Here is a 14,235-nt window from a genome sequence, read left to right on the forward strand (position 1 = left end):
ATAGGTGGGGTATAAATACAATAAATAAATAAAATAAATAAATAAGTATCTGTTTTTACTGCATTTTGCAAACTCAAATGCTTGCAAATTCACCTTTTCTAGTAACAACAATGTAGTTTTCTAAATTAATGCTATGGGTCAAGAACAAGGAAGAAAGCAAGTACCTTAAATATCTTTGCTGTAGGAACTCTAGCATACTGACAGTTCATTCTGTGAGTAGGACATGAGTCAGCAGAAAACCAGTTCTCATGATAAAAAAATTAGTAACATAAAATATGAAGTTCAAAATATTATTCAGTACTACTGAACTGATATTAAACAAAAGTATTATTCTATGTTTATTAATCTACAAAGACATGCATTATTATCTGTCGTGGTACTCATTTTAGAAATCAAATGTCCTAGATTTTACAAACATTATTTTTTTAAATACAAGAATTCATTCTTTAATTTAAAAATATGGTTTTACATTTTTTTCATCAGTAATTACCTTTAACATCAAAGCAAAACCCTTTTCCATATATTTATTTTAAATAAAGTACAATGTAGAAAGGACATTCTTCAAGCTTTCCTATAAGAAACATCACACAAGAGAATGTAATAAAATGATTTTCTTTTCAATCAACAAACCTACCACACATTAGGAAGCAATTTATAAAACTAAATACTGGCTGACTCTGAAATGTCTATTGCATTAAAACAATATTACAGTCTATTCACACAATCTTTATTTGTTATTAACTTTTCAGCTCATGATTGTCCTTGATCATGACAAGGCACTGTGGGTAAGATCCAATGATTTCCATTTACAGTAATATTAGTTTACATGAAGCCAAAACAGAAAATATGGCCAATGACAGGACAATAAATTTTCATGGTTTTTCATTTGTTTTAAAGTTAACAGCAGCTACAGGTACCTCTCAAACCAAGCTCGGCTGACAGTAATGGGGAAACACATATTGTCCTAAACCATCCCCTCAACAGTTATTTGTCTCAAGTGGGAGTTCACATGGCTCTACAAACCAGCCATTAAGCACTTAAAATCCTCCACATGTCCTAGAAGAGATCTGGAAATTCACCTCATGTGACTATATCTCTTTGCTTTATAGCTTATTTTTAAATATCCTGTTATTTCCAATTTCAAATGGCAAGCTTTGAGGAATGTTTAAAATTGGCCCAGATCGTCATCTGTTTCACACACATTTTTCCATCTTTGCAGTTCTTCAGCACTATTGGTATTCCATAGTTTAGTAAAGGTCCTCAGTCTTTTTCTAAAAACAGAAACAAAACATTGTTAGAAATTAGAACTTCTTAAATTATTTATGGATTCATATTTAAATATAACATCTGAGCTGCTGATCGTGTACACACACACACACACACACACACACACACACACACACACACACATTTAAATATCTCATTAAATATTTTAGACCATAATTAATCAGCAAGGTCAAATAGGTGACATGGAAAGAGAAAAACAAATGAAAAATATCAGGAAGTTCTATGTATGCCTCAATGAAACTCAGTTTTTATTGGAAAAAAGCTACATTCTTCAATGCTACATTTAAAGTGAGGCTTCCATATTTCACTGCTACATGTGCTTGAAACTATACTTCCAACCTGGGATGAGTGACTTTATTACTATATATTAGCATGCACAGATAATACTGGACACAATCCATGCAAGGGAATTTGCTAATTGTGACTAGCTTTAGTTAGATCACATCACAATTAACTTCTCCTAGATCAGTCCATTTTATAATATATAATCACAATTATAAAAGAAAAAGGCAGCACCTTAAAAACTCTTATTTCATTAATATAACTAATGAATGGTGTTCAGCTGCCTAAAGGATGGGTTGTAATGAAAGCAAATAATATTAACCTATTAGGCATCTCTCAAAATCCTTCAGATCTACTTTATGTCTCTACTTATACTCTTAGCATCACGTGGAAGTTTTATTACTAAGAAAGATATGCATCAATCTGCTGTCAAACCTTTTCATATTCACAAATCTCTCCAGCTCTTTTGATTTGTGAGCTGCTTTTTTAAGAACTTCTTCAGGGACAGCTGCTAGTTTTGCAACATTTAGTCCATAACTCCTTGCAGCAACTTCCTTCTTAATTTGGTAAAGGAAAGTGATAAATTCAGGATTTTCTTCATCTTTAGAACCTAAAGAGAATGAAATACCCTTTCATATTAAGACTTCATCATTGTTCACTGTTTATATTTGATTGTCCCAGTAAGCCTGGAAATTACTTTCAACCAATCACTACACAAAGCCCTACAGCAACTCTAACTGCATACTTGAAAACATTAATGTGGTAGGAACCAGTAACATTCAAGCACTACCAGCAGAGAGTGACTAGGTCAGGTAATTGTGATCATACCCTTTTCCTGTTCAGAATCATCTTCATTCACCAAAAATGTCATGTGGTAATTCCCAACTTGTCTTGGGTAGGCCCTTTCTAGTTCACACAATGGAGGATAATGGGTGACAAACAGTGTTAATGAACCTACCTAGAGAAAGAGAAATATATTCAGATTTGGAAAATATGCATGGTGGAATCATTTTTAAAAGGGAAGTCACAGAAAATAACAATAGGTGATAACTAGTAAATTTTTGTAATCTCTCCTGAGAGACTAGAGGGTTTATTTTCAACATATAATGTTATATCTTGCCAAAGTTACTGCTACATATATTATTAGTAGTCTGATGACACATTATAAAGTATAACGGCTAGGATCCATAGCATAGGAACTTTTCAGTGTCCTGGAAGCACATTTCCACCTTCCAAAAAATCCCACAAACCTGTGTATTTAAGAAATGAGGATGGTTGGAATTAACACTTGTGGGTTTTTAATATGGAACACTTCTACCAAGGTTAGTTAATTTATTTCACTGTGTGATATTTTTTAAACATAAAAAATATGTTTATGTTTAAAAAAGACTTTGAGACTAAGGTGGCTAAGAATCTGAACAACTGGTCTCATTAAAATAATGAAGATGGTTGTATGTATTCACACCCATATCCAAACAAACTGATAGATAATGTACTTACATCTCTAATAAAATATTCTAGAGTAGCATAGGCAATTGCAATCCCATCATGTGTGCTGGTTCCTCTCCCTAGTTCATCTAAAATTACCAGTGAATGTGAAGTTGCTTTTCTAATGATCTCAGCTGTATCTGTTAGTTCTTCCATAAAGGTGCTGTGACCTTTAAATAAGTTATCCGTGGCACCCATTCTGTAATTGAAAGCAAGATTCATAAATGTTATTAGGCCAAAATCAAGTACGTAAAAAATACCCCACAGAATAGTATTCTGCTCTCAGAAACAAGCACACACATTTAAATAATGGGGGGGGGGAATCACAAATGTCCCTTAAATAATTTCGTTCTGCTCCTTGTACATTAGAATCTTACATAGTAACCAAAATATACAGATAACCAAAGGGAATTATAAAAGATCAAAACAATAAAAAATAAAGTCAGTGGCCTTTATGACAGATAACACTATTATCAGTTCAAGTTAACCCCCTGAAATAGAGTATCATCAGATACATAGTGCAGACAAATAGCAATAAAAAAAAGTTACAGGAGGATGGTAATAGGTGATCTTCTGTTCTCAAACCAGCCTTCATATTACATTTATGGAAATATTTTCTTCCAGAATATAAACAGAAGCAGTTTTTCGTTTTTAGTCATTTTCACAAGCAGCTACAAAAACATGTCTTTATTTTGTATATGATATATGTTGTTGTTTCGACTTATATACTGCTGCATAATGTGGAAGCACTCTCTAGGCAGTTGACACTTTGCCCCCCAGCAAGCTGGGCACTTGTACATAAGTGATAAATTATATATAAAATACATTTGATAAAAAACTCATACATTTCCATATCTCTTACAAGTGAATTTGAACCTATTTTACACAGGAGCATAATATTCTTCAGCGCCACCACGTCCCTGCTCAGAAACAAGAACTCAACAGTAATAAATATGAAAAAGTGCCTACAACAATAAACCCTTTAGCTACTTCATTCATATTTGCATTATGTCAAATCAACATTTGATATTTAGTCAGCAAATTAAAATTATTGCAGGTTTTATTTTTTTAAAAGCTTTTTTTAAAAAAAATTCTCATGGTCAAACCTATGAGTTTGTGGATAAAGCATGATCAATTTTTTTCAGTGCTGCTAAGAAAGGATTAATTTCGTCTCAACGCAAGCACAAGGAATTAATATACAGCGAAATCCACATGTTGTATTAGTCAGAGAACATGGATCACACAAACACACAATACCACCAGCCTTGGCAGTACCAGGATTTTTTTTTCTGTTAGTTAACTTAAAACAATCCCATTAAAACCCAAAGAAGCATTCTTCCTTGCCAATTATTTATGTTTACTGGATTACAATTCTTTCAGATGTTTTTATTCTTTGTCAATAAACATGGTGGGTAGATAAGCACACCATCCAGTCATTCTCGCTTCCGTCCACCAGCAAGTAGGAGTGTCTAAACAAACCATGTTTCTTCTTCTTATCATTTATTTATTGTGTTGTCTGATGATATGAAAGATTCTTACCAATTTCCCTACAAACAAGCCACATCATAAGCCAAACAGCAGCCTCTGATTTTGGCTTGCTTGGATAGAGATAAGTCCAAATTCTCAGTTCCGATATCCGAACAAACAAACCAGGAAACAGAGGATCTGTGTTCTGTACAGCCATTCCTGCTGTAAAACCCATACAGCTTTCAGGGATAGTGCACCAATCTGCACATTTGCTTTTTAAAAATATTTTGGTTGTGATTAAATCTTAAATGATAAAAACAAAAGAACCACCAAATAAGAAAAAGAAGTTACTTACCTGTAACTCTGGTTCTTTGACAGGTCATCTGTGAATTCACACTAATGGGTTAATCTGTGCCTGCGCAGAGCAGCCTCAGAACATTCTAGAGCTCAAGCACATGGTGCCAGGACCTCCCACGTTTCCCATACCTCCCTGGCACCGAGTGCCTCAGTTCTGTGGAACAGCCTGCCACTGCCTAGCATGCAAAAAGGCAGGCACACATGACAGACAGTGGGGAGAAAGGGCGGGAACTGTGAATTCACACATGACCATTCGAAGAACCAGAGTTGCAGGTAAGTAACCTCTTTTTCTTCTTCGTGGTCTCTGTGAATGCACACTAATGGGTGACTAGCAAGCTCACTTATCAGGTGGAAGGACGTCACGAGAGCACAGAAGACAGAACAGCGCGACCCACAGCAGCTTCCGCTTTGGCCCGGACATTCAAGCGATAGTGGGACATAAAGGTAGATGGTGTGGCCCAAATAGCTGCTCTACAGATGTCCGATAGGTCAGCCCCTCTGAGGAACACAGTGGAGGATGCCATGGAACCGGTTGAATGGGCCCCTCATGGTGCACAGCAGTGGCATGTGAGCTAGCTCATACATCAAACAAATAGTCGAAATTATCCACCGGGAGACTGTCTGGGATGTGACCAGGGTCCCCCTTGAGTGACACTGGAAGCAGATGAATAGCCTATTTAAATTGTGGAAAGACGCAGAGCAAGAGACGCAGTAGCACTGGGCCAGCTTGACGTCTAGGGAGTGTAGGGACCATTCTAAATGAGATGTCAGTGCAGGGGGAAAAGTGGGTAGAACTATTGGTTGGTTCAAGTGAGAATAGGTGGCCACCTCAGGCACAAGGGAGAGATCCGGATAGAGTATCACCTTATCCAAATGAAACTGAAGGAAGGAGGGTCCACTCTTGCAGCAGCCAGCTCTCCTGCTCAACATGCAGAAGTGATGCCAAGAGGGAAAGCCGTTTTCAGGGTGAGCAGTCTCTCAGCTGCAGTAGCCAGAGGTTCGAACAGAGGACCCGTGAGGTGGTTGAGGACAAGTTGAAGGGACCACTGCAGAGTCAGGGCCTTGTAAGCTGGGTGCAAGTTCTTCAAGCCGTGGAGGAACTGCTTCACAGTGGAATGGCGGAAAAGAGTTGCTGCCTCCGAAAAGGGTGGCTGATGTGCCACTACAGCTGCCATATAAATCTTGATTGTGGAGTGAGAAAGGCCACGCCGGAAGAGATGGAGAAGGCACTGAAGGACTACATCCAGTGAGGTGGGTTGCGCAGGTAAGTGGTGCGCAGATGCAAATGTGCAAAAGACCTTCCATTTGTAGGTGTATGTGAGTGCCATTGCCTCTGTGCATGGTTTAGGACATTGGCTACAGTGAAGCAGCCTCCATGCTGTCAAATGGAGGAAGTCCAGATCTGGGTGAACCATTTTGCCATGATGTAGGGACAGAAGATAGGGCATCCCTGGCAGCCAGAAACACTCTACCACCTCCTGATGCAGAGCGGAGAACCATGGTTGGCAAGGCCATCACGGGGCAATGAAGATGATAGCTTTCTGGATCAAAATAGGATGGGAGGAAACATGTACAGGAGACTGGAGGACCAACTGGACATGAATGCGTCCCCCTCGAAGTGGAGGCCGATTCCTGCCCACGAGCAATAACAATCACACCTCCTGTTGGTCGCTGAGGCAAACACATCCACTTGTGGGGTGCCCCACCGGCGACAAAGTGAACTTGTTGTCCAAAGCCCATTCATGGATGCAGCACTGGAGCCTGCTGAGCCGGTCCGCCAGGATATTCTCCTCTGACGCCATGTGCACTGCTACTGGGTAAATGTGGCGGGCGTAGCTGGACCACCAAGTATAGAAGAAGAAGGGAGTGAGTGCCACCTTGCTTGTTAACCGGTATTGTCCGAAGCCACCTGGACTACCCAGCCGGCGAAGAGTTGTTTAAATGCCCGAAAGGCCTTGGAAACCACCAGGAACTCCAGGTGACTGATGTGCAGGCAGACCTCAGCAGCTGACCAGAGGCCATGGACCGTCAGGTCCTCAGAGTGCGCTCCCCAGCCTGTTGGGCTGGCATCCTTGATCACCTGCACCTTCAGGACCAGAGTGCTGAAGGATCTTCCAACCAACAAGCTTGGCTGGTAGCTCCACCACGTCAGTTGTGATGCCAGTTCGATGGTGACCACAAGAAGATTGGACGGGGGGAGGGGGTCAAGCAGAAGGTTGAAGAGAGAAAGATTTCAGGCCTATAGGGATCTCATCTTCAGTCTGGTGTACTGGACTACTGCTGTGGTAAAGCCATAAGGCTGAGCAGATGCTGAGTTTGGTGGGCAGACACCCTGGCACCTAGCAGGAAGGAAGTTAACATCAACCGAATCTTCACTATCCTGTCCTCCGGGAGAAAGGAACGGCCACAAATGGAATTGAGTACAAACCCGATGTAAGAGATCTGCTGAGTGGGCTGTAGGGTAGATCTGTTCCTGGCCCTGTTCTGTGTAGCATCCTCCACAAAGAAATTTGGTAGGGGATGCTTAGAGACGAAATCTGTACTGTCCCCATGAGTCTTGTACAGGTTCTCAACTCTCCTAGGTATCTGGTGGGAAGTACAGGGCTTGTTCCATGACTCCTTGACCAGCTTCAGGAACGAAGAGATGAACACCAGGCGGAGAGGAGGGGTCTGGTCCTGACTGATGTCCTCATAGACCTTATCCACCTACTCTACTACTGGTTGATCTATGGCAAGGTCCATCACCTCCGCAATCCTGTGAATCAACTTAAAATAGGAGTAATCCTCTGATGGAGAGGGTTAATGGTTCTCAGCCATATCCAAGACCGAGGTTGACACATCTGGTGAAGACTCCTTATCAATGCAGACATCAGAGGCGTCCGAGTCGGAATCAAAATCCTCAAGGGCCTGGTACAGGGACAGAGAGAGAGAGAGCATCCCCTGCCCCTTCCAGCTCATACGTATCAGGTGGGACACCCTGACTATCTCTGTCTCCCCTCCCAGTTCCTCACAGAGGCAAGGAGGTGGCATCTGGCTGAGACCAAAGAACAGGGGCTGGTGCAGGACAAGGCCTCTTTGGCTGTGCGGGAACCAAGAAGTCATGTGGAGCAGTTCGCTTAGCTTACCTCCGCAGCAGCGGTTTGGGCCCATAATCGTCCTCCGGGTAGAGGAAGAATGTGAGGGTGATGGCAAATATGGTCCATAATAGTGAGGTGGGAGCCAGCGCTGGTAGTAGGGCTTGGGCTCATATGGGGCTGCGTATCATCGAGCCTCAGGGTGAAAGCCTTCTGGTTCATAGTAACGGAGGTAGTCAAAGTGCCGAGCCCTCTGAAAACCCCAGTGAGGAACATAGTCATCTGGGGGAGGCTGTCGATATCGATATATGTCAGGCTTGGCTGGGGGCTCTAGATGACGGGTCTTTTGCTTCTTCCTTCTAGGAGCCTCAGGCAATATGGAGAAGGGCGGAGATATCAATGCCTGTCCTGATGCCAAGACCGGTAGGGAACACAGGCTGGCTTGTGTCAATTGTTGCACCTCAGCCAAGGTATCTGCCCACTCCCAGGAAAAGCACAGTTGTGGAGACGGCGTGGTCACCAGCCTCGGGGGAGGTACTTCCTCATCCCCGGATGGTATGCTAAGGCATACAGAGTCATGCCAGGATTGGGCTGGAGGCAGAGGTGATGGTTAAGGCCTTGGCCACAGGCCATGTGGGTTTCTGAGATGGCTTCTTCTTTTTCTTTGTCATGGGGGCCGGAGATAGCCTCAGCATTGATGCCAGGGTGGTCAGCCTTGAGCCTGAGGAGGATGCTTTGCCACTGTGGGCGAACAACTGGCCTTTGAGGAAGCCTCAGAAGAACGGGCTTGTGGGGGTCCATAACTGAGTCCCGAGGAGGGCAAAGGGACTTTTCCCAAAGGAAAGAACAAAGGCACTATAACCTTAGTTTAGGCACCAGCTTAGTGAAATGCGGCACAAAAGGTCAGCTGGTGCTCTTCTCCCAAGCAAAATAGGCACTGGAAATGGCTGTCCGACAAAGTTACCTTATTCGGGCAGGTCGTACAACGCTTGAAGCGGCCCGAAGTGGCCATAAACAAACAATATAAAAGTTGGACGAATGAGAATAACTCAGTTTTATGCTTTGTCCAACTCATAGGTCCAAAGGAATTGTCTACAGTCCGAATTCGAAGCACTGGGAGGTCCAAAAGTAAGTTTGTTTCTTTTTTTCTTTTCTTTTTTTTCTTTTCAGACATGACACACAGGAGCTCTGAAGCTGAGTATTTATTTATTGGATTTTTATCTTGCCCATCTAGACTAAAGGTCTACTCTTGCTGCAGCGGTGGCGGCAGAACTGGAACTGAGGCACTCGGTGCTGGGGCAGGGTTATGGGTAGCATGTGGGAGGTCCCGGCACCATGTGCTTGAGCTCTAGAATGTTCTGTGCAGGAGCACATTAACCCATTAGTGTGCATTCACAGAGACCATGAAGAACACACCAAAACAAAAAAGTATAACAAAAAAAAAATCAAAAATAACCCCCCACCACAGATATTTTAAAAACCAAAAATCTAAGCATGGAGTTCAATGGAAGACAACCAGGCAACCAAATAGGTGTCATACACAGTTGGTGTCTATAAGCCACCCATGAATGTTGAAAGATCTGACAGAGCCTCAATCCAGTGATTAACAGAAGGTGGGCACTTATCTTTTCAATAGATACAGGGAGAAACAGGCTCTGGCTGTCTGGGGTAAATAACAATATGTTGTGTCTTTTGTTTGCAACGTATACTTATAGTATCAGTCTTTTAGCCAGCATTATTATTTAAGAAAACTTAAAATCTTCTGGAACTCTGTCTTACTGGGACATGGCAAACCAGCCTCCCTTCATCCTGCTTCACAATACAAGTACATACTGAAAGTCAACTGAGTAAAGAATTTTAATATAGTGACTTCATTTCAAGTGTTATTGAAGTGCTCATCAGCACATAAAATCATCATCATCATCTGTTAGAAATATGTAATTAAATATTTTCTGAGCTAATCAAAATAGATTCCCAAAGAATACAGCATTTAAGCATTCAAAACTCTCAAGCTTAATAATTCAATAATTATTTCAATTTTTTAAAAATTGAATATATCCAACATAAAAATGTGTTGCACTAATTGTGTATTGAAGTTATAACAGAGATATACTAGTGTTAGCAGAATGCTTTAGATCCTTTTCAATAATATGCAACAGGGGGTGATTTTCTTCATAAAAGAGCAGCATTTTTAATTGGCTTCTACATTTGTATTAGCTAGTATACTCAGTGGGCTTATGGAAGCACAAAGGGGGAATGATTACTTGGTATAGCCCTAAATTATTAATATGAATATTCACTGATGATCACAAGGAGCTGCATAAACTGGAATCCTGAAAAACAAAGGGCATTTAAGATAATCCTAGTTTCTAAGAAATGTACCCATCCTGAGACAGGTAATCATTTACACCCAAATTTCTTTGGTCTCTATTGCTTAGCAGACTGGCCACAAGAGATTCCACATGCCTGATTAAAGTTATAATAGATAAATGAAAATACCTAGCATCTCGTGATGTGACCAAGTTAGCAATGGCTCTAAATTTAAGTAACCTACATTCAATGTTTTCCTACTATTGGCTAGTAGGCTGTCACATTTGGCTGTAATCTGACTTTAACATAATTTCAAATCCATTTCTGATTGCCTTCCAAGTTAAACATGTGTCAAAAATAGACATTTACTTTTGCGCTGGGTCATTTTGAACCTTGATAGAAGTTCCCAGTTATCAGAAGATGGCTGCAGATTAAATACTGTAATTAATCAAATGCTCATGTAACCTTGGATCCAAGAAAGTTCTACTCCATCTCCTTAATTCAGTAAAAGGCAGTTCTAGTTACAGATTTAGCCTGGATGCTCCAAAATTCTTGCTTCATGGAATTATCTTTTGGCTCCTTCCCTTGTACTTTTGGGAAAGTGTAATTACCAGACGGTTACATCCCTAACTTTAAGGCCATATTTCAATCTTTTGAAGAAGACTTGAATATAGTCTGAGCAGGTGAGTGGATAAAAGTGAGGAGAAAGAGCAAGGTGATGCAGTTGGGTGCCACACAGAAGTTGCCAGTGACAGTAGTGGTGGCAGTTTTTTCCACCAAGCCACACTGATTCTTACAGTGACTATTACAGCTAGATTGTATAGCTAGGGAGAAGTGCCAAGTAGGAATGTATCAGCTGCTGGGGTTCTCAAGCAGAGATGGGGAACAAAGTGCAGGGAAGAAAGAAGGATTAAATTTTTAAGCCTAATATTTCAAAAACCTCCAGAAGCCATGGATTTTTGTCACTGAACATACCGAGACAAATCTTACGTCATGGGAACAATGAGAATAATACCGATACCATCAGGGACTAGCCAGATATAACATGGCAACCAAATGCTCCATCTGAAGAGCCCTCTTCCATTATGAGATCTGAGATGATTCTATGATTACACCCTCTGTCTATTATAATACTTGATTTTGTTTGTTGTTATACACTTAATGACAAATATCTGATGAAACAACAAAATTATTTTCACTTAACCTTAACAGAGGTTTAAGAGCTTTGATCTCTTACCTGGTGAATATGCCATCCACAATTCCAACTCTTGCTTCTTCAGCTGGCACATAGGAACCAATCTGTGCCATGATTGTTATCAATGCAACCTGCTTTATGTAAGAGCTCTTTCCACCCATATTAGGCCCAGTAATTATCATTACCCTTTGATCGTCTTCCTGGAAAAAAGGAAGATTATAATTACACAATTTGAAAGAATTGGCCAATTTAACAATATCAGAATTTTGGTGGCTCAGAACCAGAATATACAAAGTCTAACTTCATAGGTTTCTATTCTTGGGTGCTCAATAAGGTATAATTTCTTTTTTAAAAATTTTATTTCCCCACTCAAGGCTGCCTGGTTGGTGTTCACAACACTTGTTTACATTCACCTCAAAAAGTATTATCAATGTTCTCTGAAACTATTTAAAATATAACTGTACAGTAACAGCAAGGTTTCCATCAGCAATTGTCAGAGCTGCAAAGCAAAAAATATACAGCCTAGGTGTGCTGGAATGAGATGGCCTTTATTTTCTTCCTCAGTACCTCAACAGTTGTACTTAGAAATGCATCTCTGGAACATGTCCCTGTCTCTGGAACAAACTCCCCTCTGAGATCCGGTTGGCCCCCTCGCTGGGCATTTTAAAAAACCAACTTAAGACCTGGTTATTCAGACAGGCCTTCCCTCCGGGCACTATATAATTTTCTTTTTATTCTCTTCCATCTTGAATTACTATCTATGTGTTGTTAACTGCTAATTTATTTCTGTTGTTTTACTTTGTGTTCTATGAGCCACCCAGAGTAGATGGGCGGCATACAAGTTCAATAAATAAATAAATAAATCTCTCAAAAGAGAATACCAGAGTGGAGGACTTGTTTCAGCAGACTGCCATCATTGGAGCCTACTCTTTTATCAATATTTAGCACTAACAGCTAATAGAAGATAGCTAATAAAAACAAATCGTATTACCCTTCAGTAAAAATCTCATACAGCTTTTTAGCTGTTCATCTTTTGGATTTTTTTATTAGGTACAACATTTGCACAGAGACTACAATAACTGCCATGAACACCACAGACATGACATTTTTTCCCAGGCTAAAAACAACACAATCATGTTTTAGCTTTAATCCCGTATACTGTACTTACTACTAAGTTTGTGTCATTTGGAACATATTGCTCTTGTTCTCCCAGTAACGCGTCTATCACAGGATGTTTACCATTTTTTATCGTTATCTCTGACTTCCCATCTTTTACAACGGGTCTAAAAAAAAAAGATGTTATAGTATGTCATGTGGGATGAGGATTTCTGCCCTCTCCAAAGTGCCATCATACTCTGGAAGAAAAGCTACTCCAACAACATTCTCCAGGAAAAATAAAATCCTATGGAGAAATATATTTGTGTCTTCAAACATGTAAATGAGTATTTGACAATACTTATTTTTGCATTACATTAAATCCACAAAGGTAAGCATCATACTCTACAATCGTTTAGAAAACAATTACCTGCAATAGCCTCCTTGTTTGGCAACCTCAGCCAAGGAAAAAACACAGTCCACAGTTGCTAGGTGACCCACAGCTCTAGTGATTGAGTGATAATCGTCTCTAAAATTACTATAAATACATAAATATGGATAAAGGGATAGGAAAGAGAGAAATACATGAATTAAATCATTAATACGGAAGCACTGTTACTATCTGCCACTGGCTCTGTTTAATAAGATTTGAATATATGATAAATGGCTGCAGATAGCCGTTAGAGAACAAAGAGCATAATATTTAAGTTACAATCCTATACAGCAGTGGTCCCCAACCTTGGGCCTCCAGATGTTCTTGGACTTCAACTCCCAGAAATCCTGGCCAGCAGAGGTGGTGGTGAAGGCTTCTGGGAGTTGCAGTCCAAGAACACCTGGAGGCCCAAGGTTGGGGACCACTGCTATACAGTATGCATATTGTAAATGAGAATGTACAGAGAAATGCATTGTCATGCAAAAGTACCATTTTTTAAAAAGCCAAGAAATTTCCTTATTGGAAAGAAGTTCCTCTCTTTGCTTTCCTGTTCTTACTGTTTATATACCACCATTGCTTCCAAAGGGAACCGAAAGAAGTCAACATACTTTCTTTAAAACCTGTACAATTAAAAATATCAACCATAAAATTCAATTAATGGCACAGCATAACACATAATACACACTTACTCAGTGCCATAGAAGAGTAATCTCCCAATGTCCGGTTACATCTGAAAAACCTTGGGAGCATATGTGGATTTTGCTGTTGCCAACAGTGTGGTAGCCAACCTCATTTTCCTGGGAAGGAAATTCTATAATCTGGGTGATGTCACTGAGAAGGCCCTATCTTGAGTCAGCACATCAAGGGTCATGCCTACTGAGCCAACAAAAAGTGGTTTTCTGATTGATCTTAAAGCATGATTTGGTTGGCAGTTGAGGGAGCATTCTTTCAGCTATCGGGGCCCCGTGTTGTTTAGAGATTTGTAAATAGGTACCAATGAACTGAACTGGGCTTTATGTTGTTACAAGCAGTCAATTTACTTCTGACTCTAACTTACAGCAACTCTATAGATGAGCAATCTCTGAAATGACCTGTCTTCAACTGCCCCTGCTCAGCTGTTGTAAACTCAAGCCTGTGGCTTCAGTGCAGCCAATCCATCTCATATTTGATCTTCCTCTTTTCCTGCTACCTTCAACTTTTCCTAGCATTTTCCACAGAATCTTGCTTTCTCATCATGTGCCCAAAGT

At 40.4% G+C, this 14,235-nt stretch overlaps 1 protein-coding gene across 2 annotated transcripts in view; it reads right to left on the reverse strand.

Moving 5' to 3' along the window:
* Positions 1–309: 309 nt before the first annotated feature.
* MSH3 (mutS homolog 3) overlaps positions 310–14,235 on the reverse strand; it is a 103,783-nt gene continuing 89,857 nt past the window's right edge. For both annotated transcript variants that reach the window (XM_072992608.2, XM_072992607.2), the window contains exons 18-24: positions 12,986–13,093; positions 12,629–12,743; positions 11,503–11,660; positions 3,070–3,256; positions 2,398–2,527; positions 2,005–2,179; positions 310–1,271 (exon numbers count right to left, since the gene is read on the reverse strand). In XM_072992608.2, coding sequence (XP_072848709.2) covers positions 1,166–1,271; positions 2,005–2,179; positions 2,398–2,527; positions 3,070–3,256; positions 11,503–11,660; positions 12,629–12,743; positions 12,986–13,093 — 979 coding nt within the window. In that variant the 3' untranslated portion in view covers positions 310–1,165. The remainder of the gene's footprint in view (positions 1,272–2,004; positions 2,180–2,397; positions 2,528–3,069; positions 3,257–11,502; positions 11,661–12,628; positions 12,744–12,985; positions 13,094–14,235) is intronic.

This window comes from Pogona vitticeps, chromosome 2 (assembly GCF_051106095.1).
Source record: "Pogona vitticeps strain Pit_001003342236 chromosome 2, PviZW2.1, whole genome shotgun sequence".
Classification (NCBI taxonomy): Eukaryota; Metazoa; Chordata; class Lepidosauria; order Squamata; family Agamidae; genus Pogona; species Pogona vitticeps.